The sequence below is a fragment of the Pseudopodoces humilis genome, chromosome 1, assembly GCF_049639895.1.
Source record: "Pseudopodoces humilis isolate 2021_Gansu_Grassland_sample_001 chromosome 1, ASM4963989v1, whole genome shotgun sequence".
Lineage (NCBI taxonomy): Eukaryota > Metazoa > Chordata > Aves > Passeriformes > Paridae > Pseudopodoces > Pseudopodoces humilis.
In genome coordinates this window covers 133,915,359-133,941,966 of record NC_142200.1, presented here as the reverse complement: position 1 = coordinate 133,941,966, position 26,608 = coordinate 133,915,359, and the positions used below count along the sequence as shown (strand labels likewise).

The following is a 26,608-nucleotide window of genomic DNA, read 5'->3' as shown; positions in this document are numbered from 1 at the left end:
ATATCCTGAGTTGGAAGAGACCCTTGAGGATCAAGTCCAATGCTTAAATGAATGGCCCAAGCTCAGGATTTGTAGACATTTTCTTTTTTATATGCTAAAAATAAATAGTGGAACAATTTTGCCTTGTGGTAGGAGAGTGGCATTCCCCCTAGTATGGTTTTGTTCATGCAAAATATAACCACCTCACACGAGGCGGTATTTTCTATTTTTTTTTCATTTAACTATGGTTATTTTGTGGAAAAAGGTGCTAAGATTTTATCCAAATTGAACAACGTAGATTTTGTAGCAGAGTTGAAAAAACTGTTGATCTCAATAAATGCTTCATGTCTTCTTTTAGGCTCTAGGAGGATAAACAAACAGATGAAAGTCTGTGGACTCGGGTATCTGACAGCTCAAGTGCAGTGGACAGAGCTATTTCTAAGTGTCCTTAACCTAAGAAAAATAACATTGCTTCTACAAAATGAACCCTTCAGTAATATTATAGGAAAAGGAGTGGAAGAGTGGAAGCAAATATGAGATATGTTAAATGAAAAATATAAAAATATGTTGTAAACATATATAATATGTATAAGATTTGGAGAGAGATGCTCCTGCTTTCTGTCTTAAATAAGGAAATTATGCCTACTGTGCATGGATGTGGTTTACTACAGCAGCTCTACTCTATTCTAATTTTTGTGTTTTTGTTGCAGCATTTACGGTTGTATTTACAATAAACCAAATACAGATAATTTTTAAAGGAACAGTGTTATTTTTTAAAAAAAAGTTTTACTTGTGGAAATTTTGGCTTGTTTATCTTGTTCAGCTTAGTCCTTATTTTGATCAGACATTGTCAAGGAACCTTGCTTATCATATCAGTTCTGTATTACCGTCTTTCAAGGGTAAAGCTGGTAATGGATGGAAAAGTATTCTAAACTCAAATTATATGGATGCCTTACTCATGATCATCTACTACGGGATGTTTGGAGCAGCTGTTGTGTAACAGGAAAAATAAGCCTAATGCCTAGTGGTGCAAGTCATGGAGTGGGGTCCCATGGGTTTTCATAGCAAAGAAGTGTTTCCTGCCACCCCATTTTATTTGTCACTCCTTTCGAAGCCCTTTTAGATTTTGTGAAAATCTCATGGACTCTTCTGGCACAAACATCTGTCATCTTCAGTGTGACAAGAATACCGTCTTTCAGCTAGGACCTTTTAAACTACATAAACAGAAGCAGTAAATCCAGTTGGAATATTTTCAGACTAATTATTAAATTGATCATCAAAAGGGTATTTAAATTCTAAAATATAAGACTGTTAGTGACCTACTGTACCCTGCTGTGACAGAGAGCTGGTTAAATCTAAGTCCTGCCTGATAAATGTATGCAAGACTTGCTTGTAAAGGGAGACTTCAGCAGTCCGTTCCAGTGATATGCTAGTGTTGATTATGGGATGTTTTCCTGGTACTTAACTTGAATCTTCCTGTGCTGCCAGCTGACTGATAGTGCTTAGCCCTGGGTAGATCAGACAAAGCATTAATTAAAGTTTTCCTTTAAAGCTACCTTTTGCATATTTAAAGATGTTATTTCCTTGTGTCAGCTGCCTTTCCTGTAAGCTTAAGTCACCCTTGTCCTTTTGGTTTCTCTGAACAAGTCACTCTTCTATTCTTCCAGACCTCTTATTAGTAAGATTTTTTTGTTTATCATCTGAACATGTTCCTGGCTGTCTTTAATTGTATTGTTTGAACTGGATGCAGCAATTTGGTGAGATCTTAAAATTACTGCGTGACGTGGCACGGCTGCTTGTTGCCATACTGCTCGTGTCACAGTGCTGTGAGGCACAGAAAGGCAGCATCATGCCTCTGACTCACGCTCAGCTTGTGATTTACTGATCATTTCTGCCTAACTGCTTTTTTCTATACTATGTTTTTGTAGTTGATGAATTCTGTCCAGATGTAGACCATTAGTCTTTCACTTAGGAAATAATGCCATTTTTTTTACAGCAATTCTCCATTTTGTCCAGATCTTTTAAAATTCTAGTTCTTTTTGACTGCAACATGTAGGTTTTTCAGGTTAGTCTTAACTACCCGATTAATCATGATTCTGTAATTCACCTGCCAGTTAAAATACTGAGCATGGAGTTGGGACAGGCTTAATAAAATCCTGTTAGATACTCCTTTTCATTTTTTATTGTTACAGCATTAACTATTCAAGGTATGATTTATTTTCTTTCCATTCTGTTTTGCAAGAGAAGTTTTATGATACCCATGTTTTTGTAATTTGCTTAAAAAAATTAAAACATTAAAAGCATCACTGAAGTCAGCATACAAAAATGGTCACACTATTTTTCCAAGCTTATTGAACTGTGTTCTTAAAATGTTTCATGAAGTTTAGCAACAATTGCAAGTATAAATTAGAGCATTGTATAAACATTAGGGACTGCTGGGGATGTAAGGTTGTTTACACCTGTTTTTAAACTAGTGTGTATATATATGTGAAGATATATATGATGCATGTGTCTGGGTATATGGGCATATAAATTGGTGTCTTTCACTACTGATAGGCTAAAGAAGTTGCTAATAAATAGTTAATGTTTATTCTAGAAATTAATGTCTGTCGGGATTGTTCACCTTGTAAATGTTGTTGATGCAGAAGATAATGGGTACATTTTTGAAAACTTTTGTGTTGAAGGTAATTGTGCTCTGTTTGCTTCTTGTATGGCTTTATAATGTTTTCAGTCATACATCCTATATCCTGTCCCTCAAATGCTCTTTCTTCATTTTTTGGCCATCAGAAGGCGGGTAATAAACACCTTATGAAAATATGAAAAGGTTTAGCAATTGAAGTTGTAGTCACAGAAGTGACAGACACTAGCTGTTTAGGTGACACAGAAATTCAATAATTAGAAGCTCAAGCAATTTTAGGGGGCTATTAATTAATTAATTTTTACCATATGTAATTAGTTTTTGTTAAGACTTAAGTCTGTAGTTGTTAGAAATCTCCCTCCAAAAATTAGCATTGAACTGAGATCAGGGAAACATTTTCTGAAATGACATCTAGGTGTGTCAGACTGTATGGGTCAGTTCTGGTGAAAGGGTGTAATGAGAACAGGAATAGAAAAAGGAGGAAGAGGTAAAGGTGTGATATGGATGTAGCCTTGCTGATTTTCTAATTTTCTTTAATTCCTTACTGTAAGAAAAGAAGTTGGAAACATTCTGAATGAGAAATGTAGCAAGAAAACTATACAAACAATCAAGTAGCAGCATATTTTTGGCATTACATCATGGGAAGGGCTGGAACTTGTCAGATGCAACACCCCAAACTCTTTGCTCATGCTCCATAGTGGTGAATGTGGACTGCATGCAGCTGTCCTTGGGTATAGTGTCACCTCTTGTCAATCATGGGGCTGTGCTATCTGAGAGCAAAGGCACTGAGCATGAAATGCACTGCAGGAGACACCACATTTTGCTTTCCCTGCCAACCTGGGCTTCAAAAGCAGTAGTTTAGCAGAACTTAGTTCCTCTGAAAATGTTGCAGGATCAGGAATTTTGTAGGTAATGTTTTTATGTGAGAGCCGTAGGCTGGAAATCTCAGATGTAATAGGCAGATTTTTAATAGAACTCTCTAGAAACAACTTTCTCTAGCCTATAAGGTATATGCACACATGTATGTATAAATATATAGAACTATCTATATTATAAAATTGTGTAACACTTGTAACTGTGTAAACAATAAATGTAGTATATCAAATAGAATAAAAATAAATATATAATGGTGTTCCTGGAAAAGCATGTGAAATAAGTAAAGAATATCTACTAATTCCTTGCTTTTGAACTATCAGAATAGAAAACTAAATGGAAATAAAATACAGCAGTAGGAAGAATTTTGAATTAGTCAATAATTTTAATTAGTCAATTATTAGTTAATATTAGTCAATATTAATTAGTCAATATTAGTCAAAGTTGTCCTCAGTTAGTCCTCGGTTGTTGTTTGGTAGCCTCCCTCCGTAGTGAATTTGAAGAGTAATTCTAAAACTATTGAGAGTTGATGAGTGTTCTCTGCATCTCAGAGACAAAGTTTACATTAAAATACAAACTTATGGTTGTACACAGCCCTGTTCTCGCGGACAATCTAATTTTTCCTAAATTACCAGTTTCTGAAAAAATGCAGAATGTAAAATAGTTGAAAGGAAAAAAAATATATACATACTGTTGTAAAAGTTGGTCAAAAAAACCTAAACCCATATTAATTGTGCACATATGCTGAGGAGAACACTTTTTTTTGGTTTCTCAAACATGAGGCAGCAGAATTTTCATTCATTTGGCATGCTAGGCTGAAAACAGAGTCTTCTTTCATTTGACACACTCCCCTGGAAACAAACATGCCAGTGAAGGGATTGTGCCAGTTATCAGAAGCTTACAGGAATACATTGTGCTGGTTTGTATTCATTTTCATTTCATGAATTGCTTTAAAACTTAGCAGCATAAAAAAGCATTAAAACATCTTTTTAGCATTATTTTTAGTTCCTGTGTATTTCCCTGCTGTGCTGTCATTCAGTTTAAATCAACGGAATGTTGTGAGACACATGGGTCTGCAGCAGAGCAGATCTCTCCTCCTGCCTGCGTATGCTCTGAGTATTCATCTGTATAGAAGCAGCAAATTTCAGTTTGACTCATTTTACATTCTTGGAAAAGATGAGTGTCTTAGAAAGAAGTTCAGTAAAAATAAAAGGTAATTGAGCAAAGGTTATGCAGCGAGAAATTTAAGCCAAAACTCAGCTAGTATCTATTAACTGTGAAAGTTCACAGATAATGCTTGGTCTTCTGGGAGACACTTGTTTTCCTTTCCTAGAGTTTTATTCTTCAGGATTGCCAGCAGGTCCTTCCCACCTCTGGAATTTTCTACATGATTCTATTTCCCTCATAAATGTTTTTCCACATGCAGACTTGGCAAATTCAGGTGTACTTCTTGGAACGAATCTGGTCACGGGAGCTTAAATTAGGACCAGGTTGCAGAGAGTATATGTGAAGTAAATCTGGGAGTGGTATTGAGGGTCTGTGTCAGCCTGTGCTAAACCAAAGAGGGGGTAAAGAATAAAGAAGGATCACTGCACAGCTATATGGTTTCCACCCTCAGAGTTACCTAGAGAGGGGTTGTGGAGTCACAGCCGTCACTGTTCTGTCCCCATATGATAGGGTGATGGCCTCCATAGTGTCTCATTGAGTTCCTTGATGCTGCTTAAGGAATGAGGACAGTGGATATTTAATCATTGACCTACAGTCACGTTTGTTTGTTCTCTGACACTTAGGGATATTAGTTTTCTATGGACTTCACATGAAGACAAACAAATAGAATCAGTGTTGACACAACGTTTAATAGACGGTGGTAGCTTCTGTCTACTTATCTGCGCCTGCTTGTTTGTGAGTTTTGTGGGACAGGCTGTACATCCTGCAGTTTGCAATCACAGTAGAAAAACGGGTGATTGTGAATTTATAAACCTTCCTTTGTTTCCTTTTCTGTACCATTTTGCTTCAGCTTGTATGGCTGATGCTCACCAGAAGGAAAGTAGTGACTTATACTCTCTCTTCTGCACAGAAGTACTGAATGAAATATTTTTATTGAAGAAACCAAATACATTTGAATTGCTCTAGAATTAAAAAAAAAAAAAGAAAATTAGAAAATTAAAGTACAAAAGTTTTATAGGCTTGATTTATAGTTTGGGAAGGCTAAAAAAGGCCTTATGAAAGCTTGCCTCCACTGACGTTACTTGCAAGTTCAGATTGAAATGCAGTCAGCCAGTGCTCTATACAATTGCCACTTTTTGGAATGTAGCTTCAGTAACTTGGCTGTGGAAAATTCTACACAGTCATTCAGCAGCACTGCAATGAAACAGATATACTGATGTAATTTTCCTTTCACCCATTAACTGGTGATTGGACAAACTACAAGTGCATAGAAATGTGATTTCTATCTCCATAGTTGTTTCCTGGATCATGTGCCTTCCCATTGCTAATAAAGATACTGCCACCTATTTGAAGACATTGGCAGGCATATTTAAAACCCAAGATGAATTGAGCACATTTACTGTGTTAGAAGCTGTTGCTAAATTGTGAGTAACTAAGTCTTGTTGTATAACTGCATTGCACTCAAGGGAACAATTTAGGTTTTGAATTGTGTATGTTGGTAAGTGAAAACTATGTAGACATTGATTATTTTTTTCCCTTGACCTAATCACTGTTTGCCTATGGCAATATCTGATATGTTATGTGTTCACCAAGAATTGTCTTGGGAACACAATGAGGCTTTTCTTTTTAGATTCATTAGTAATCATAGTTACATTAGGAATAGAAGGCAATGGAGTAATATGCTTGTACTGTGTACTACACCAGTTGTTTGATTTATTGTAAAGGTGGACATGAACTCTGTGGGACTCTGAATTTGTATAGGCAGAGGAGGAGACCGGATTTAAAACTTTGTGCATCTTGAGCAGGAATTTAATTTTAAAAGAATGGAAGGCAAATGTGCATTTATATATTTTATTTATTTTTTGTTGCAAAAAAATCCTTTCTGTGTTCCTACTTATGTATTTGTAGTATGAGAGAACTTTCTTTGGTAATACTAGGGACTATGGAAATGATGCTGAGTAAAATAAAATTTAGTAATGTGTTTTTCATTGTCAGAATTCAACAAGCTGACAAAAGTACATCATAAATAGGGAGAAGAATGTTTCCTCTTCTATTCCACTCTTTGAATCTGACATGTATTGCCCTTTAGACAAAAATGTGAAAGTCCAAAAGAGAATCTTAAGAAGTGTGTTTAACTTTTGATATTCTGTTGATTCCTTCAAATGTTAATTTTGTTTCTATGCTAAAATACTTGTTTGAAATATAAGGGATTATAAAAAAAATGTACAAGATTGAACTTCTAACTTCTGCCTAGAGGTCATGTAACTAGACACGTGGACACTCTGTTTGATGAAGTGTTGGGCATTAAAAAATGAATACTTGGATTTTTCCATGCATAGGAAGCCAGGCTGTGGCCTGCCTAGGTGTAGACTTGTGGTTTTGTATTTCTGAGAACTAATTCTAGCGCAAAACAAAGAGATGTTCAACCTTGGAAGTATGATGAGATGATATTGCTTTGGAAGAATAGTTATCAGGAAATAAGGTGATACTCATGATGTTTATATCCACGTGAGTGTGACAGTGTGACAGGTTTATTTGTGATAATTGGTAGCAAAACCTGCCAGCCTGAAGCAGTGTTGGAGAAATCAGTGAATGCACTTGCTGTCTGTAACACTACCAGCTGCTTCTACTATTAACTGAGATACCTCTACAGGTTTTACTTTTCCCTCCTTAGATGTAATTGAGATTGAGATTTCTCTTGTAAACAAAGCAATTTAACATGTTGTTTCTATAAAACAAGCAAAGCCTTAGTCTGGTCATGACTTTCTTTAGTCTCCAGGTTTCTGCTGTAATATGTAAAATAATGCCTTAGTCTATAGAAAACACTGACTCTAAAAAAAAAAAGAGTTTAAAAGCCTTAGCTTTTATGGAAATGTTACTGAAGGTGGCCAGCAGAGTCAGGTCTTTTAAAATAGCTGAAATCAGTGTGGGAGCTGTTTCATTATTGGTTGGAAAATAATCATTCTTTATAGCTTATTTAGAGTTATACACTGGTAGGAAGTTCTGTAGAGATAAGAGTATTTTCTCAAAATCCAACAACTTTTGCTGAGGGCAGGTCCTAGAGGATTTGGAACACTGCCTGAAGATGCCTAACATTACCCATAAGTGGCATTAATTGGCAAAATGTTTAGAATATACAGTGGTCGCCTGGCTGGGGGTATTGTGGAGAATGGGTTAGCAGGCAGACTTACTGCTTTAGAAATTAATATGTGCCAGTCATAATGAAATAATTGACAGTAATATCCCATTATTTAATTATTTGTTGGTATTATAATATGCTCTTCAACATTTTAGAGGCTTAATTACAGTAAGCTGATATGTTGATAAAGATCACTTTCATGGTTTAGATAAAACCATGGCCAGTAAACTATTTTCTGTTTTTTATTTGCTGTAGTAGTATTTAAATGATTATATTTTTTTTGAAGACAGCCCATATTGTTTATGAAATGGCTGACTGGGTTGGTAGATGAGGGGAAACAAAACAATCTCTACATTATTTCTGGTAACTGAGATGAACAATCTGGTTTTGTAAATTTATACATTTTTATCTCAACTTCTCAAGGTGAAACAACATAAATATTTAAACAACTTTATTATTTCAGAGTTGTCTTGGGATCTTTTGCTTTGCTTAAGTATTGAACAGATAAACTACCTTTTGTCTTGACCTCTTTCACAAATAATCCTGCTGCTCCCAAATAAAACTAAAGTTTCAATTCTTCAGATACAACTGAAATCACTGTAACTTCTTTTTGGCTTGTTTGTTGTTTGAAGGTATTGGAAAAATATTGCAGAACAGCTCTTAATGTGCTTTTTACAGGTTTTTAGCTGTTTATCTTAAGTGCTTCAAAAATAGTACCCAGCATCTAAATGTGTGGTAGAGAAGTAATAAGGTATAATTTATCCAAAACACAAATCTAGAAGTACTCATTTGTCGAGGTTATTGTGGTCTCAATCCCTAATTTTTAAAAGATATTTTTACATCTCATTTTCACATGTATTCCATATAATTCATAATAATTTCATATAAGTCTACATCTCAAGGATTTAATGTTTCTTTGAGCTTAGAATAGATATTCAGTCACTGTCTCTTCCTTCCCTTAGCTGAGAGTTAAAAATAAACCTATGAAACAATGGTAATACGAAGCAACTCATTGGCAGTAATCAAGCTGGAAGCAAGCTGCTGTTTGAGCAGAGGAATTCTGCTTTGGTGTGCACATGCCTTAGAAGTAGCTGTTGAAAATGGAAAAATTTAAAAATGGAAGTGTGTTCTTTTCAGGAGAAATCTTTCAGTAATAGAAACATTTTCCTTTGACAGAGAAGAGACTATGGAAACTTTGGTCTTTTATAAGGGGAAAATACAAACTTCCTTAAAATATAGTTCCCGTGCTGAATTTTCATAAATTCTGCATTTTCCCCTGCTTTTCTTATTCCCCTTGTTCAGTCTTTTTCTATTATTCACTCTGGGCTCAAACTTGTACACAGCATTTTAATAGCGAGCCTTATGTTATAAAACCAAAAAATTTAAAATTAAAGTAATGATCTGTAATAAAAAGCCTAGCAGACTAATTGCAGTATTGCATTAATTATTATCTTATTTCACTCTGCTCCACAGCTGATTCAGATCTGTGTTTTTAATCCCTGTTTACACAAAATTAGAGAGAGAATATACTTAGAAACAATATATATAAAATCAAGAAATGAAAATTGTCAGATAAGCGGTTGATTTGTAAAGTGTTACCTTGGACATGTTAGCAGTAAAATGCAAGTAATTCTGTTTAAATGTTGTGCTTTGTTTATCTTCTGGTGAGGATAACACATATATGATATAGAATACAACTTTTGGTATCTTCATTTCTGGATATCTTTACAGCATGTACTAAATAGCAGTCATTAATTCAGAAATCTGCATTTGTGCAGCTTAGTTGGTATATCATTTTGTGTTTTGAGTTTTATTTTTTCTCCCAAAATGTGTGCAATTCTTATAATGGTTAAGGTATAGATTGATGTCAGTACTATAGTATAGCTCCAAGACTGCAATTTGAAGCTACTTTAGAAAAATACAATTCTTTAGACATGGTGAAGCTGAAGTTGAATGGAAGTCCTATTAGGAGTGAATTGCATGTAAATATTAATAAGGGAAGAGTTCCTAGCAAGTCCCGAGTTTGGGAAATTGAGCATGATAATTTGCTGAAATTATGTCTGTCTTGAAGATATGCAGATGCAATAATTTTCAGTTTTCAGTTGAACTTTTAAATGGTGCAGAAGGTGCCTGGGCTAGGTTTTAAGCAAGAAAGTGTTTGGAAGTATTGGCAAATGTCATTGTAATGGATGTATGGTAATGAAAGGAGTTAAGATGAAAGATGAATTGGACTGAATGGCTGTTAAGTCATTTAGGCTGGGCTGGTTGCAGGTTTGGTTGTTAGATGTCTCAAATTACATTGCCTTAGTTCCTACACTTGGTTGGCTGTCTTCAGATCCTCAAAAAGTTCAGAGAATCAGTTTCTTACAATTTGCTTTGTTTTCCTTTTTTCAGGATGCTTCATCTACAGACATTCGGAAAGCATATCGAAAGCTTTCTCTAATTTTACACCCAGACAAGAATAAAGATGAAAATGCAGAAATACAGTTTAGGCAAGTAAGTGCAATGTGTGGCAATAAAACTTTTGGGGGGAAATAGAATTTTTATGTTGATGTTGTTTTAGTAAGAGCAGTGGTACACCTTTGAAATTAGTAAGTTAAACACTGAATTACATTTTTGCTAATGTAGCTAGACTAAAACCAAGTACATTTTTTGGAATTAACTTGTTCAATAACTTGTATTTTGTATTTACCTGTATATTAAAAATAATTTGAACATAATACTTTTACTCGTAGGAGGAAAATATGTTTTGCACTTCTAAAAGCAGTGGGAAAAATTTCTGATCAGTTCTCAACACAAGTCCTAGATAGGCATAATTTAATGCAAAGGATTAATTTTAGTTATTTTTTTTATATTTATAGAGTGAAATAACATGAATTTATAACTAGCTCTACTTTAAAAAATGTACCTCAGGCTAAATTCAGCTTACTTAATTTTAGTGAGATCTTCAGGATGAAACAAGGGATACATACCTGAGACAAGACTCAGTTTGACAGATGTGAGGACAGAAAGAAAATTTTGTAAAAGAGTTGCTTATTTGACAACACTTTGTATATGAACACATGACTTTCTTTTGCACACTGGGTTTGCTACTTAGTGTGTAGGGAAAAATGAAAACTAGCAAAGGTCATTTGTTGGCACATGTAAATATTATACTACTGTTCAAAATTTATGTTCAAAATCATAAAGTAAAATCTTTCTGTGTTTTCTTTTTTGGTGTTTTGTTTGTTTTAGTTGGTGGCCATCTATGAGGTTTTAAAGGATGAAGAAAGGAGGCAGAGGTGAGTTAAATTTCAGATTTTTAAATAAAGCATTCATACCAGTGCTATAATCAATCCTTATTTGATTTAGTAACACTTCAGATTTGTTTTTGCATAATTTAAGTTAGTAAATTATATGTAATAGTTTAATTAAAGATTGTATATGGCTCAAAGGGCAAAGTGGTATTTTTGCATGACATACTGGTTTTTCTCCATTGTTTTCTGTTGCTTAGTTCATAGGGTTTTTTTTCTTTCAGACATATTATTTCTAATAGTGCAAACTTTTTAATATTTTTTAAATAAATGCTAGTTATCCTTGCTGCTTCAGGAGCAGTTCCAGCAGTAACTGAAGGGATAGGATAAAGAACTGGAAACCTGGGGCTAATTTTCTTTCTGGAAGATTATTTTGGACTTTTTTTTCCTGTTTTTAAACAAATAGAAATTTCAACCAATGATTATCAGAAAAACTGAGACACTGAAAGACACTTGCTTTTAGGTTGGTGTTTTAGTAGATCATCTTTCAGCTTACAAGTCTTTAAACGGGGTTTTATGAGACATTTCTTGAAGGGATTTTGGCTTTGTAGATGTCTTGGCAGGAGTCCAGGGTCTACAGTACAGATTATCTACTTTTTTGATAATCCCCTTTTCAAGTGTCATGAAAATGTACTTCATAGAAGCACTTTTGGAAATTTGTGGGTTTTTTTATTTCATCTGTCTAAGGAGAATTTAATTGTGAAATTACACTTATAACAAAAGTTTTAAAAAAACATTAGCTAAATTAATTCAGGCCACTTAAAGTGAGTTATCTCCCAGATCTTCCCAACTTTTTGTTTATAGCACTTTTTGCATACCCTTCACAGTGTTGCTTCTCTGGAACTTTGTTCCATCATGGAACTTGTAGGGATTTCCTTACAGCTGTAATAGAAGATTTTTGCATGAAACTGTGATGCAGTGGCTTGCAAAAATGATGGTTTAAGCCTTGTATTTATGTAATGTATATACATTACAAATGTGACTAACTTACTTAAATACTGTTAGTTAGTGCATCAGTGATTACAAATGAGAAGTTAAAGCAGCAGTAGATTGTTCCATCTTAGATTGATTTAATTGTAACTAACTTATTTTGTACATAAACAATGTCATATTTTTCTTGCACAATGTGGATGTATGGTTAATACAGATTTTATAGTTGAATAAATTTTTACAGTTGAAAAAATACCAAAAAATAGAAATGTGGTGGATTAAATAGTGTTTACTTTCAGAGAATTTTCTGGAAATAATATGCAGAGTTTAGAAATAACCTGTAGAGCAGAGCTGTATGATCTCATCACTTTGAGAAGTCCTGTATTGATCAGGTTTATTGCACAGTGTAATGATAATCTCTCAGCTGAGCTCATAAACGGAGGGTGGCCTGTAAGGTGTTGTTGTAGCACGTCTCTAATACAAGTCTTCAGTAAGCGTGATGGGAGCTGCTCTCCCTGTTATATTGGTTCTATTGTAAGGTAACCCGAGGCTTACTTACAGTTGTACAGCAAAGGAAAGGGTGGGAGTCACTCCTCTTTGGAATCTTTCTACTTTCAATGTTGGTGTTTGGCTTTGAATTGTGTGAGGTGATGGACATAGCGGAATAGGCTCAAAGCTTACTCGGGGTCCCTGCACTGGGCAGAAACTGCACTGCAGCCGTACACTGGCAACTGAGCTGGGAATCCCTTCACAACTGGACACCTAAATGGTCTGGGACAGGGGTTTGTGCCACAGAGAGAAGAGTGAGCTGCAGGCTTCTACTTCTGTGCGGCCAAGTCAGCTGTACCTGGCTCTTACTGTTCCTCTCAAAAGTCATGTAATCATTCCTGGTGTGTGTACAGAGAGTGTAACTGGCAAAGGCAGGAATAAGGTCCTGCACTGTACGAGAGAGTGATGAACTCATTTTGAAGCAATAAAACCTCTTCACCGTGAATGTCATTCTTGGTGAATGTCAGAGGTGGTGTTTATTTGTATGAGTACAGAAACAGTCTTTTAAAAAGGCAGATCTGTTGGCCAGTTGTTGTCTACTGACAGTGATATGACTGGGCTTTAAAACATGGTTTTCTTTTTTGAGAAAGTTATATTGTTGCTTGTGAAGTATACCGGTATCATTAGTACATAATAGAGTAATACTGCCATGTTAGTACTTCTCTCCTACACACTTTTGAGTGAAACATGATCAAAACATTCAAATATTCTGACAATAAACATACATGCAACATCAGTTAATATAGCACTGTTTAACATTAAATTAAACATACATGCAGTAGAACACAGTATTTTATGTATACACACTCCAATGTGAAATTCTACAGAAAAATTTATCTTTAGCAGATGTAGAGATAGGTGCATTTCCTGAAATACACTTCACCTTTAGGGCATTTATTGGTAAATCAATTTGACGGTGATAAATTTTATTAGCCTTTGTTTATCTTAGTTTATTAAAAAATAGATAGTTTTATGCATTTCTGTTAATTGAAATTAGTCATAAAAGAAATCTTACATCTTAATTTCATTGTTTATTACCTTTTTAAGGAACTTTTTTTTCCTAACAGGCCTATCCTCTGTAACAATATTGGCTTGATTACAGGAAACATTTGCAAAGGGATCAAAATACACTTGGAATAGAGTAAAAAAGGTGTCTATCTTAGTTCTCATTAATAATTAGATGTCTGTATTCATAGGTGTAAGTTGTTCTGGCTACTGTTGTGCTGGATGTCTTTGACAGCTTGAGGAAAATTGGCCCCCCAAAATAAAAACCACCAGTGCAATCTTTCCATAGTTCAGAATTGTCCTCATTAATTCAAGGTTATAGTATATAAACTATATCAGATGTCTGAAATTATTCAAAATATCAAATACAGTGACTCTCCTAAAGGGAAAAGTAAATTATATTAAGATTGATGATATTGTAATTAGTTACTACAGTTAATGGATTTTTTACTTGCAACATAATTGATTCACAAAGAAATCTAAAAGCTACTTTATGAAATTTTACAGAAAAAAAGAAATGTTTATAATCTTGCAATTTGTTACTTTTAGTGCAGGACTACCAAGTCTTTTATAGACTGCTGAGTTTTAAAATAAATGAACTCAACATAGTTTTAAATGGGGAAAGTTTTTGGCTTTCTGTGTCTGTACTGGTGCTTTGGGGTTTTTGTAGTTTGTTGACTGCTACATTTCAGAGCCAACTGATAGGCATGCTCATATGTGAAAAATTTTGCTGTATTCTGTGTGCATATGTTTGTGGAAAAAACCCTGCAGATGTATCTTTTCTTTTCAGCTTGTTTTTTTCCTACATAGGGTTACAATTAATACAGGTGGCTAAAAAAATGATTTGTAATTAAATTCCAAATGTAGTTCCTGATGCACACGGATTAACTGTCTTTCATCGTTAATATAAATGTCGATACAGGAATTATTTAATGAGAAACTTTCTTTAAATTAAATCACATTCTAAATTTGAAAATTAAAATTTAAAAATTATGGAAGCTTCTGAGTTTTAGTAGGATCATTTTCCAGTTAAAAACCTAAAAATCATTGATATCTTTATTTTTCAAATACAGAGCTTAATTACTATTGAAAGCAGTGATTTATCTTTTAACAGTATATATTCTAAAAAGTGGGTTATAATAGAAGCTATCTTCCCTTAAAATGGCCAGTCGTGTGAGCCATAATGCTCATTGATAGTAAAATCAATAGAGCATTGATTCTGAGACTTAATCCGTGGGGACTGTTGTTCAGAACAGCGGACATAGCCTAGTAAATACCGAGTGCTGTTTAAAGCACTTAATGCAAGAGGCTTTGCTGTCTTCATTTCTTTTTTCTTAACTGATAATTCATAATAGAACATGGCTGCTAAATGTTAGTTTGAAATCTTGGTTTATATATTACTATATTGTTACCATCAGCATATGTGGACTTCATTCAATCACTAGTCACTTTTTCAGTACATCAGTTAACAATCCTTAGTATATAAGAAAGCAGTTGCTTAATAAATGTATATTAGTATCAAATTAGATTGCACATGTATTTCTCTGAAGATTTCAAAGGAAGAACATCTTATGTAAAATCTTATCAACCTAATTTGTTTTAAAGATGGTTCTGTTTCTAAAATATTCTTTCTATTATCACTAAAATCTTGTAAATGTCTTAATATTTTTTAAAGGCTAAAACTTCTACTTATTTCTTAAACAAAAGTTAAGTAGAAAGCTTATTTTTAAAATAAGAAGCTATTTTTCTGAACAGAGTTTGTATTAAGGTATCAGTAGTTAATTTGTTCTGAATTACTGGAAAAAGAAAAACGTTACTAGTTCAAATTTTACAATAATAGATGTTAAACATAGTATTTTCATAGTTGTAATGGAAGATAGAATTTTGTAATATGAATTTTACTTCTGGTATCATTCAGAACCTAGCAGAATCCTGAGGTGTTAAATCTTTTATACAGACATAATGGTGCCAACTTGAACAAATGTTTTATCAGAAGTTAGCTTTTCAGATGCACTATATTAAGGTATATTTTTTAATTGAAAACCACTGCTTCTTTTTCAGCTTAAAATGAATTTGCTTGTGGAAATTTTTTTTTTTTAGTATATCTCCAAGGTATCAATTTAATAACTATCAAAGTAGCTAGTGCAGTTGTTGCATTTAAATTGATTTACATGTCAAGACTGGCAGTTTAGCAGCTGCGCTATTATTCCTGGATTGGTCAATTTACTTGAGAAAAACCTACTACTGAGTTCTACTGACCTGCATGACAATATAGGCCCTATTTCTATTCCTGTAATTAGGCCTGCGACTAACTCAGAATATTTTTAATTAAAATATTTTGGTCAATGTGTTGCACCAAATTAGGCCTTTCAGTGCAGATTTAATTCTGGAAATGGTGTGATTAGAATATGTAATGAGTTGTGTTCAATTTAAGATTAACAGGTTGTGCATCTTGAACATACAGGTTTTTGAGTTTACTGTAGAGATTTTTTGTTTGAAACTTTACTCTGAAAAGTTAATTTAAAAAAATCTGGTTTACATGTCTGTGGTTTGTTTATTTTTAAATTAATCAAATACTGTAAATAAAAGACCACAGAAAAACGAAGATATTTCAGAATATTTGTATGAAGGAAAAGGGATTGTCATAAAATAGTTTCTGTACAGTTGGTAGGGTTAGAAATTAAACAGTTTTAAAATAGATTGATTTTGAAGACAGTGTTTCAAATAGAAAATCAAAAACTAGTGAACTTTGTTTTCAAACATCAATATCAAGCCTCTAATTGAAACTCTTATCTTACAAAGAAGGTATGATAAGTCTGGCATGTTTTTACCTAAGGGATTTTGTGGTACTAAATGACAAAAACCAAAAACAGAGATACCTCTCCCTTCCCCCCAGCACTTGCGCATTTAATTTGTAAAAGAAAAAAGGGTTTGTAGTGTTTGAGACATTTGTTCTTGGCTACCTATTTAGTTGTTTGTGGGTTTTACTTACTTTGATCATGGAGACCTGCCCACTGGTTACTGAGCACATAGAACGGTAGAACGCATAGACGTTTCTGGAAGTCTCTTACTGCAGAAGTGAATGAACTTGGAGGGGGAGGGGGGTAAGTGTTGCAGGAGCATTTGAATTTTTTTTTCCCTGCCCCAGTGTTTGGAGCCTGTTTGTTTCCACATGCAAGCCTATCTGCTGACAAAACAAGTCATTGCTCTCTAAAAAAAAAATAAATTACTAAATGATCTTTTGTGTGTATTATTCAAGCACTCTGTGGATTATCTTTTGTTTCATAATTGGATAGTTTGGCTTATTTAATTTTTAGCTCTCCATGAAAGCCTGTTATGTTTGCTACTGTAGGTATGATGATATTCTAATCAATGGACTACCAGATTGGCGACAGCCTGTGTTCTACTACAGGCGGGTGAGAAAAATGAGCAATGCTGAGCTGGCATTACTCTTGTTCATTATACTCACAGTGGGTCATTATGCTGTGGTTTGGTCAATCTACCTGGAAAAACAGCTGGTAAGTATTGGTAATAAATCAAACTTGCTTCAATTATTAGTACCAAATTTGCTGTAGAAGTTTGCGTATTATAGAGATCTCTGCCACTTCCCCTGGCTTGAATTTGGATTTTTCACATTTTAAAACAATTATATTTAAAATTATGATAATTACAGAATGAGATATTCAGCATCTCAGAAATAGTAATTTAAAAAACACCTAATTTTTCTAGAATTGGTAATAAACTGCAAGAGCTGGTCCTGGGTTTTTAGCTGGAAGGAAGAAGAGAAAAAGTCTATCATTTGTTGATGAAGAATCATATGCTACTGTAGTCATATCTAGGGTTTAAAAATAATCAGGTTTTATTTGTTTAAAAGTCATACTTGCTTTGCATTTGTTCTAATCTAAATGCTTTTTAGGTTTGGGTTTTTCTTAACAGGATGGGAATTGGTAAGCAGTATAAATCACATTATTTTTTTATTTTTTTTTTTGTCATAAAAGTCTGTTGCACTTAGTAGACTAAGAAAAAAACTAAGCATAACTTGAAAAATATTCATACATTAGCATCTATTTACTTTTTTTTTATTTTCCACTGCATTATTGAAGTTGATGAATGAGAAAGGAGGCAAGTTGAATGCTTTCTCCTCTTAGAAAACTTTGATTGCTATGGAGATACACATGAGTGACAGAACTGGACTTCATGTGTGTTTAAAGACTGGATACCATGGCAACAGTTATTGTTAAGATAGATCATTTTACTTAATCATGTAGGACCCCAGAAACATTTGCATAAATGCTACTCTACTGTTTACCCTTCACAGAAGAGTCCCAGTAACATTTGTGGTTTACATGCTAATGATAACCTGTAACCGTAGTTCTTTCTACATCAAGGATGAACTGCTTAGCAGAAAAAAGAGGGAGAAGAAGAAAAAAACAGGCGGTAGGAGTACAGATGAAGCCAAACTTGCTGCTCTCGACAAAAATGAAAGGTGGGAAACAGCTCTCTTGTTTTCTGCATTTTAAAACATTCTTTCAGCTGCTGATTTACTTCTCTCATTTTCTTTTTGCATCTTTGAAATACTCTGTGAGAAAAATAACTGTATTTGCAGTAACAGCCATTGCAGATATAAAGTGCTAGTGTTTTCAGATTTGGATTTGTAAATAAACACACGGTGTTTATTCACCAGATCAATAATCACGGAAAGATTAAGGCTGAATTAAAGGCATCTGTCTCATAAAAGAGTATTATTTCTACCTAAGTTGAAATTTCTAATTTCTAATCTAAGTTGATTTTAGAAGATTTTAGAACTTTTTCCCTCTTTAAGGGTTTTTGCCTTTGATTGCAGTTAGCAAATTTCAATTTATTTGAGCTTTAATTTATTGCTCTTTGAGCAAGGAGTTTTTATGGGGTTTTAATGTTTGTCTGATTAAATGCTTTTTATCTGATTAACTTAAAAATCAGCATGTTGGTAAGGGCTTCTAACACATTGTTTGTCAAGGAACACATAGGGAAATAGTGACTTTCAGTACACTCCAGAAGATACCACTATTTCTTCTATTGATTCATAGAAAGAAATAAAAGGTTTAAATAGTTCACACAGCAGGGGCATGAACTGGATCAATGAGGGATGGAGATCAGGGACCGTTCTGCCTGTCGTCTTTCCTGATGACATCAGTGAGCAATGCTCCAGTGAACTGCAAATGACATTAATTTTTATATATTGTTTTGTTTATGCTACAGTCTTCATATCTGGTTGTCAGCACTTGAGAACACTTGGTTGAGGCTTGAGTGGTTTTTTAGTTTGTTTTTTTTATTTAAACTAAAGTGATTATGTGGCTTATGAATTTATTTTCGGTAAGAAAAGTCCTTTTAGGAGATCAAAATACAGAAATTATTAGAAGTTAGCTGTTACATATTTTGAATTAAATGTTTTAAATGGATGTTTATTAATATGTAGTTAGACATTTTTATGGGAGTTGACAAGTGCTTATCGTCTTAAAGGATAATGGGAAAGTTCTGGCTTTGTGATTGTGTGGCAATAATGAAAAACCTACAATTTTATTTGACTGCAGGGTACTGGACAAACCACAATGGCATGATTTACTTCCATGCAAGCTGGGAATATGGTTCTGTCTCACAGTCAAAGCTTTACCTCAGTTATTTCAGGTAACAGTAATGATGTTAAATTGTGTTACTTAATTTTTCTTGATGGTGTTATTATGCATAATCAGATGTGTAGCACTTGTTCTTAATCAATTTTTTGGCTCAAACACATAGCATATATATATATATGTATATATAAAGAGATTACTCTTTGGAGTTAAATTTGATGTCATAAATTCATGGAAATATGAATGTATTTTAAATGCATAATCTTAATGAGCTAGGAAAGCAGTTTCTCTTAGGCAAAACTACAAGAATAAATGATGGGAGAGGGGTGATATATATCCATCTAATTAGGAATAGCAATATTTTTTAAGTGATGTTAACAAAAGTACTTTAATCTCAAATCAGCAAATACTGTACTTTCATAGCAAATTTTAATATGCCGTTTAAATTTGGGGTAACATTAAAATTACTTTTTATGATGGAATTTCTTTAATTCACTGGATAACAATACAAATTGATACCTAAAGTTGCTGAGGTAAAATAACAAAGGTATAGTTGTAATTTATAAACATCAATGTGGCAGGCTTGCTCACAGTTATTGTGTTTTAATATAATATTATAAACTGTAAAATCCAGCTGCTATTCAGCCAATGAAGTACTGTCAGATCAGTTACCAGAAAAACTTTTTAAATTCACCTGCTCTTTCTTTGCATCTTCCTTAAATAGACTGTTTAATACCTTTGTCACTGGTAATAGAGATCAGGTAATGTGAGGTGGATTTTTCTTTGGTTTTACAGAAATGTTGAGTGTTAATTTAAAAGTATAAGTAGTAGAAATGGCATCAGTGTTTGAATTTTGTCTGTGTTCAAACTTGAAAAAGACTATAGGTATAATTCCTACTCACTTAAATTCTTGTAAGAGTTATAAATGCAATAATGCCTGGGCTTCCAGTATCCACTTTTATAGCTTTTAACTTTTCCTACAAACAGAGGCAAAAATTAATCTCTTGCTCTCTTAAAATTTTCATTAGCATTTTGGGCCTGTTTTATTAAAAAAACATTGATTTTTGCACGTTCGTAAAGCAAGTTGGTTATGCTTAATCAACTGTTGTGTCCAAATTAAGCTTTGGTGTTCATTTCTCATCAAGGTGAGTCAGATAGAAAATAATTAATGTCAGCAAACTCTGTTGCTGCATTTTTGAAACTTTATTCATAATTATAGTACTTTTCCTTTTGCTTTAATTGCAAAATTTTTAAAAATCACACAATGCAGTAAGATCAGTTAATAATTTAAATTTAGGACTTCTTATGGGCTTTTTATAATTTTTATGATATTAAGATAGTGTTATGTCGGTATAACAAGTTTCAGGTTTGCTGTTCAAAAAGCAGCTCCTATGCCTGTCAGAATTGTTAGGAAAAAAATACAACAAAAATGATGTTTCATGCTGTGTAGAACTTAGCCTTTGTTTGGATTCCTAATCCATTTAATTAATAGTACTAGAAAAAGAGCTGACCAGTAACTCTTAGAAAATTGGAGACCAAGCAGGGTTTGGTGTCAGGGGAAGCATATTGTAGAGGAATTCAGAGCAGGAAGTCTTTGAAGCAAAGAGGAATGAAAGAGATAGAGGTTCTAGAGTAAATTGGCCCATACATAAATGACACTTCTGCTTCACTGCAGGGTGTTTTATTGTTGTTGAACATGACCCACTAGTTACATGAGTTAAAATGCAATAAACCATAAATAATCTTCAATGTTAAAACTATTCAGGACTTCAGGTGACAGAAATAAATTATTGTAGCTTATTATTTATTAGTTAACAATACTTAGTATCACCTCTTCGGAAGAGCAAAAGAACAGCAGTTGACCTCATGCTGGAGCTATGTTCTGAGATGACAGCTGAAATGATACCTGGTATGTTGTAACTACCTTGACAGAGAGGCCCCTGGGTTCTTTTTGATTTTGATGTATATTTAACATTTTGGCAAGATCTGCCTTAATGACCAAAGTGGAGCAAAAAGTTATCTGTACTTGTAAGATCACACCCTGGTACAGAGGTCCTGTTTTAAATCTCAGTGCTTTTTTCTTCAGTAATACACAGGCTTGAAATTTCAGAGTACTTCATGCTTTTGATGTAAATAAAACCACTAAGGCAGAAGATGAAGGATCCTATAGATAGTGAGTAGTGTTACATGTCGTATTGCAAGTCATCAGAATGGATGCTACAGATTTTGTTTATTGTTTTAATCTAAATGATTTCTCCAGTCATTTAAGAGCCAACAAATTGTTTTCAAAACCTGTCGTTCAGCTGCAACTAATCCAATTGTAAATTAACTTCTAAAAATGCATCCATATTTAAAAGAACCATGTTTGGGACAGGAAGGGGGAAGTGTTAGCAATGCTTTTAACTGAATGTTGCTCTGCCAGTAAAACAGCTGAACAGTTTCCTCAAACTAATGAAGCAGAAGCACCTGCCTGTAATAGATACAAGTTCTTCCTCAGAGGAGACTGCAATAAAAACCCCTGAAAGAAATCAAACATAACAGTATAACAACAATATCAACAAATAAAACTTTTTAGCCCTTCTTGTACTGATTTTTTTTTACCTAGCATCCATCTTTCCCCCGTTAGTTAATGTGAATATTCTTCTTGCAACAGCTGTGTCTGAGGATTCAGGTTGCCGAGCTTCTGCTCATGCCTGGTTCTCATTTATCCAATTGAATGTCTTTCTCCTATTTCCCTTCCTCCTTCAAAATGTCAGATTTCAGAAGGAGGCACTTAAAATAATTAAGGTGGGCCTTCACTAAAGAAAAATGCTTTGTTTGTATGCCCTTGTGATGGCCTATGCTATTTTATTGTAGCCTGCATTTTATGTCAAGAAACTGGAAGAAAAATGTGTAAGAGGAGGATGAGAGAAACTAAGAAAATGAATAGGTTTTTTAAACTTGACAATTGTATTTTGAGAGAAACTGCACAGTCTTTTTTATCCACACATTGAGTTTAGTTAAATTTAGGAGTGAAAACAGCATTTTTAAGCTTGTTCAAAGCAGTAAAGGAAGAAATAATACATAAATTGTATCATAAATCAAATATGTGTGCTGTGAAGGAAACATTAAGTGGAGTGTAAATTACATTGCCTATTACCAAGTTTAATTCTTGTAATGTAGGATAAGAAAAAAATAGCAAAAGAATGAAGATTGTTTCTAAGGCCATTTTAGTTAATGCTTTCATGAAAATGACCTGGAAAAAGGCAATGTATTTTCAAAAAAAGGGGGGGAAAAGAATCCCCAAAAACTCATTTAAAATGCTTATTGAAACTAAAATATCTTGTTAGAATGAAATAAACTAGCTACATGTAGTGTGCAAGAATTTCAGTTCAAATTGTGTATGCAATACAGAATAGACAGTTGTGTTAAGTGTACTTATGTTTTGGGGGAGAGCTGCTCTAAGTTAATTTCAGTTTATTCCAAAACCACCTGACTAGAGGGTGGGTTTTTTGGATGTACGAACATATAACTTAAGAAAAGTGGTCTTTTTGAAAAATGTTTTTAATTATTCTTCACATCTTTTTTCCTTCAGAAAACAGAAGATAGGTATGTTTCTTAGTGGTCCTGTCAACTTTTCCTCCACACTGATGTGGTGAAGTTTAGGACTGAATGTCTTTATTTTTACACCAACTGAATTATGAGCCTGCTGTTGTCCTGTGGGTAATGGAGCAGAAAGCATTTTTGTTTGTTTTGGACAGAAATGGTTTCTTGTTAAGAAAATAAAGTTTCCTTCTTCTATCTGTAATCCTGTAGGTGTAGAGTGCACACCCTTGCAGTGAGCTGTTGGGAGAGCTGGTGGCTCACCAGTAATGAGAACGCAGTTAGAGCTCAGTACATAGTTGCGCTGGGTATAACCTTGTGAGATTATCAACAAAGCTTTCAATTACAATTGAAACTTGTGTTTATAAAGACCTTTTTGTAGCACAAAGTGAATTAAAACAAAAGAGCCAGTAATTTATTTTTATGTAGACTACCAGATGGTAATTACTGTAGCTGATTTAGTAGTCTGGAATAGATTCAAACTAGTGACCCAGAGGTGTTTAATTTCTTGGCATTTTTTCCTCAGGTTTTCTTTTAATCCATGATCACAATTCAACACCTGTTTAGAGATGGTTCAGCTTTTGGCCTTAAACGGATTGGCAATGTGTCATTAAACTCAAGAGGCTTTGCCAGCAGGGCATCTCCTTTGGCAGGTTAGCTTCCAAGCAAGATTTGATTAGGTCAGCAAATGTATTTGTGTGTTTTTTCTGTCTTCAAATGTGACTTTATATAAAATTGTGTGAGATTAAAACAAAATTTATTGCATTTAATAACATATGCCTTAAAAATATTAAGAAAAAAAAGGATTTATTCAAGTCAGTAAGGTTAAATATCGCTCAATTTCCCAGCTTTACAGGGTTTTGAGGGTTTTGACATGTTCCAATTTACTGTATAGCACCAATGTTGGTATAATTTGTGAGGAGGGAGCAATTGCAGGATGTGTGGCACAAGTGATTGCCCATTTGCTCTGTTTCTTGCTATTCCGCAGCTGTTGGGAGAACCAAAGTAAGGATGAAGCTCTTGACCCTGAGGTCAATTAGAAGCTTAGAAGCAGGTCAGAGGAGAGGGGATGGTAAAACAAGTATTCTGGGTGTATGCAAAAATAATTTGTGTCTAACTGGGTACTCCTTGAGGCTGTGAAGGAAAAATGTGCTGCAAAAATAGTAATAGTTTTAAATAAATGTAAGACAGTAAAGAAATTTGCTTTTAATTGTCTGCTGTGCTGTGGCAGCTTCTTTATATCCCTTACTGTAAGTCGACATGTCCTACCACATGAGTGTAACTCATGCTGGCTCTCAGTTATTGCTACTGGTCTGCTCAGTGTGAGGCTTCATGGGGTGTGAAGTGGGTCCCAGAGAGGCCTTGCAGCACAGACCTCTGTTTCCCCTTCTGGCTGCCTTTGTCTCACCACTGGGCACATGGAATTCCCAGCAGAGACTGCAGTGGCACAGCCAGCTGCTGGTCACATGGTGCACCGAGGCTTGGGAACCAGGCCACAACTGCCCACGGGCTGTACACAACTGAAGAGCCTCCCCACACCTGGGATTGTTCTACAGGCAAAGCACAATTTTTTTTATTATCAAGGAGGAAGTAATGTAATTCCTATTTGTTTACTAGGTTTCCTTTGGGCAAAGAGGTAAAAATGCCAAAGAGAAGTATAAATTGTAATGTTCAACTCTTTTTAAAATGTTATTTCGTACACATTGATATCACTAGTTCAGAATCCTATCCAAAGAGTATTTTTGCTGTGATGTAATGGCTGGAAATTTTATTGCATAGAAATAGCAAATTGAAGGTCAGCTGGTAGAGTAAATTTAATTTAACTCCTTTTTTTCTCTCTTTTTAATATAAATTGCATACAATAATACTGTATGCAATACAGTACTCAAAAAGACAAAAAAATTGGTTCAACAGCTCCGTAGAAGTATTTATTTTTTGATGTAATTAAAATTATTCCAAAGAAAAGTATTTCAGTATAATGATTTTAAGTATGCTTGTGAGAAAGTTTTCAATTAACAGTGAATTTTCTTTGTGTCAATCCCTTACCCAAAGAACTAAAATGTGAGCTGTTTCTATCACAAAATCTGAAATGAAGACTCTCATACAGCAAGTTGTTTCAAGCTGTTTGCTTTCTTTCTCCTAATCTCCAGTTTCTTTTGAGGTAGACCAGAAAGCCAGGAAGATTTAATATTTACTGGAGGGAAAAATACCTGAATAACGAAAACCTAAAAACCACAAAGCAAACAAACCAACAAAGACTCATCACCCTCCCCAAAAATCCAGGAGAAGCCAAAATGACTGAGTCTTACTCAGAACAGAAGTTTTTACTTCTACAATTAGTACAGTTTGAATAAATGCTGTATCTCTTGATTTAAAAGCAACAAACAAAAAAACACCTAAAACCCCAAGCAAGACCTCAAACCCTAAAACAAATGAAAGAAACTCTTGAAAGTTCAGTATCAGGAATTTCTGTATTTCTGCATAACTCAGGCTCAGCTTTGTCTGGGCAATCTCAATTTAACAACATGAGATGATACTGATATAAAGAAAGAAACTATATTTTCAAGAATATTTCAATATTCTTCATTCTTATTTGTGATTAAATATGAGGGTAATCACAGGATTTTCCTATACATGTCAGTTTAAATATAATTTAGATATACTAATAGCAGAATTTTGCATTTCCAATACATTCTTTTTTTTCATTCTGCTCCTTTTTGGAAAGTATATATTTGAATTTATAGTATAAAAATCAGCATATATCGGCCCTCTACTTTATTCTTTATGCTTAACTAATTGTATGCTATACTGCTTTAATGGTGAGAAGAAATATTGTATTAGTTTTGATTTTTTTTGAAAACTTCTTAAACTCCTGCAAATGAGAACATATTTCTGATTAGGTGAGGTGGAATTTTAGTTAGAATTGTTCCAAGCTTTGTATTTGTGTCTTTTTTCTCTGTATCTTTCCACCCCAGAAGTACAGAAATACTGCTTTTCTTATGTCTTTTACCTCTTGAAGGTGAAGTGTACATTAAGTATAAAATGTTGATGTTTTGAGCTGTAAAATCGTTACTGAATCACGGGGGAAGGAGCATTAGATTGGAAGAGACTGTATCTGTATTGTCAGTTTCTTTACTGCCCTAAAATTCTTGTATTGAGACAAAATGACTGCTTAAATTTATCACTTTGGAAAAGTAAAAAATCTGAGCATAAAACTATTTTGAGATACTTACACTACCAAAACTGAATATTCTTGAAAATAAATATTCCTGTTGAGACTGATTGAAAGCTAATGAAGAATAAATTGAAAGGGGCTTGTTTACATTAAGGTAGAAGTTTTCTTCAAAGGACTTCCTATGTTCAATGGTTTTCCAGTGTTTTTTTCATTTTGACCTATAAAGTCTAATACACATAAAATTTGTGTCTGTGGATTAAAGTCTTTACTCAGGTATGTCTTTTAATTTTTCTTTACAACCTGTAGAGTCATTCTTATTTTTTGTGGGATTTGATTTTCAAATCTTAAAAATCCATTCTGAGTAAAGCTTTTTGTTGTTTTGGTTTTTTCTTTGCTTTTCTTTGTATGTATACATTTGTGTATGCTTCAAATTGTGCCGTTTCCCCTTTTTTGTTATTATGGTACTAGCCATAATAATCTTACTGATAAGATAAAAGACTGATGCTGCCTTTGTTACCTGCATATTACTCCATTTGTAGTGATAATTCATTCTATATCTATAAAGCAACAATACTACCAAATTTCATTTACGTGCTTCTGACTAGTATTCTTTGTTGTTCAGCTATTGTGTCTCATTTTCATCTGAGCCACATTTCCAATTGTTCTGTG

General features: G+C 33.9%; 1 protein-coding gene across 1 annotated transcript in view; it reads left to right on the top strand.

The window, feature by feature from the left end:
- The window catches only part of DNAJC1 (DnaJ heat shock protein family (Hsp40) member C1), a 109,165-nt gene that overhangs the window by 28,487 nt on the left and 54,070 nt on the right, over positions 1-26,608 (top strand). The window contains exons 2-6 of the mRNA XM_005519112.2: positions 10,191-10,292; positions 11,031-11,077; positions 16,926-17,091; positions 17,962-18,059; positions 19,144-19,237. Coding sequence (XP_005519169.1) covers positions 10,191-10,292; positions 11,031-11,077; positions 16,926-17,091; positions 17,962-18,059; positions 19,144-19,237 — 507 coding nt within the window. The remainder of the gene's footprint in view (positions 1-10,190; positions 10,293-11,030; positions 11,078-16,925; positions 17,092-17,961; positions 18,060-19,143; positions 19,238-26,608) is intronic.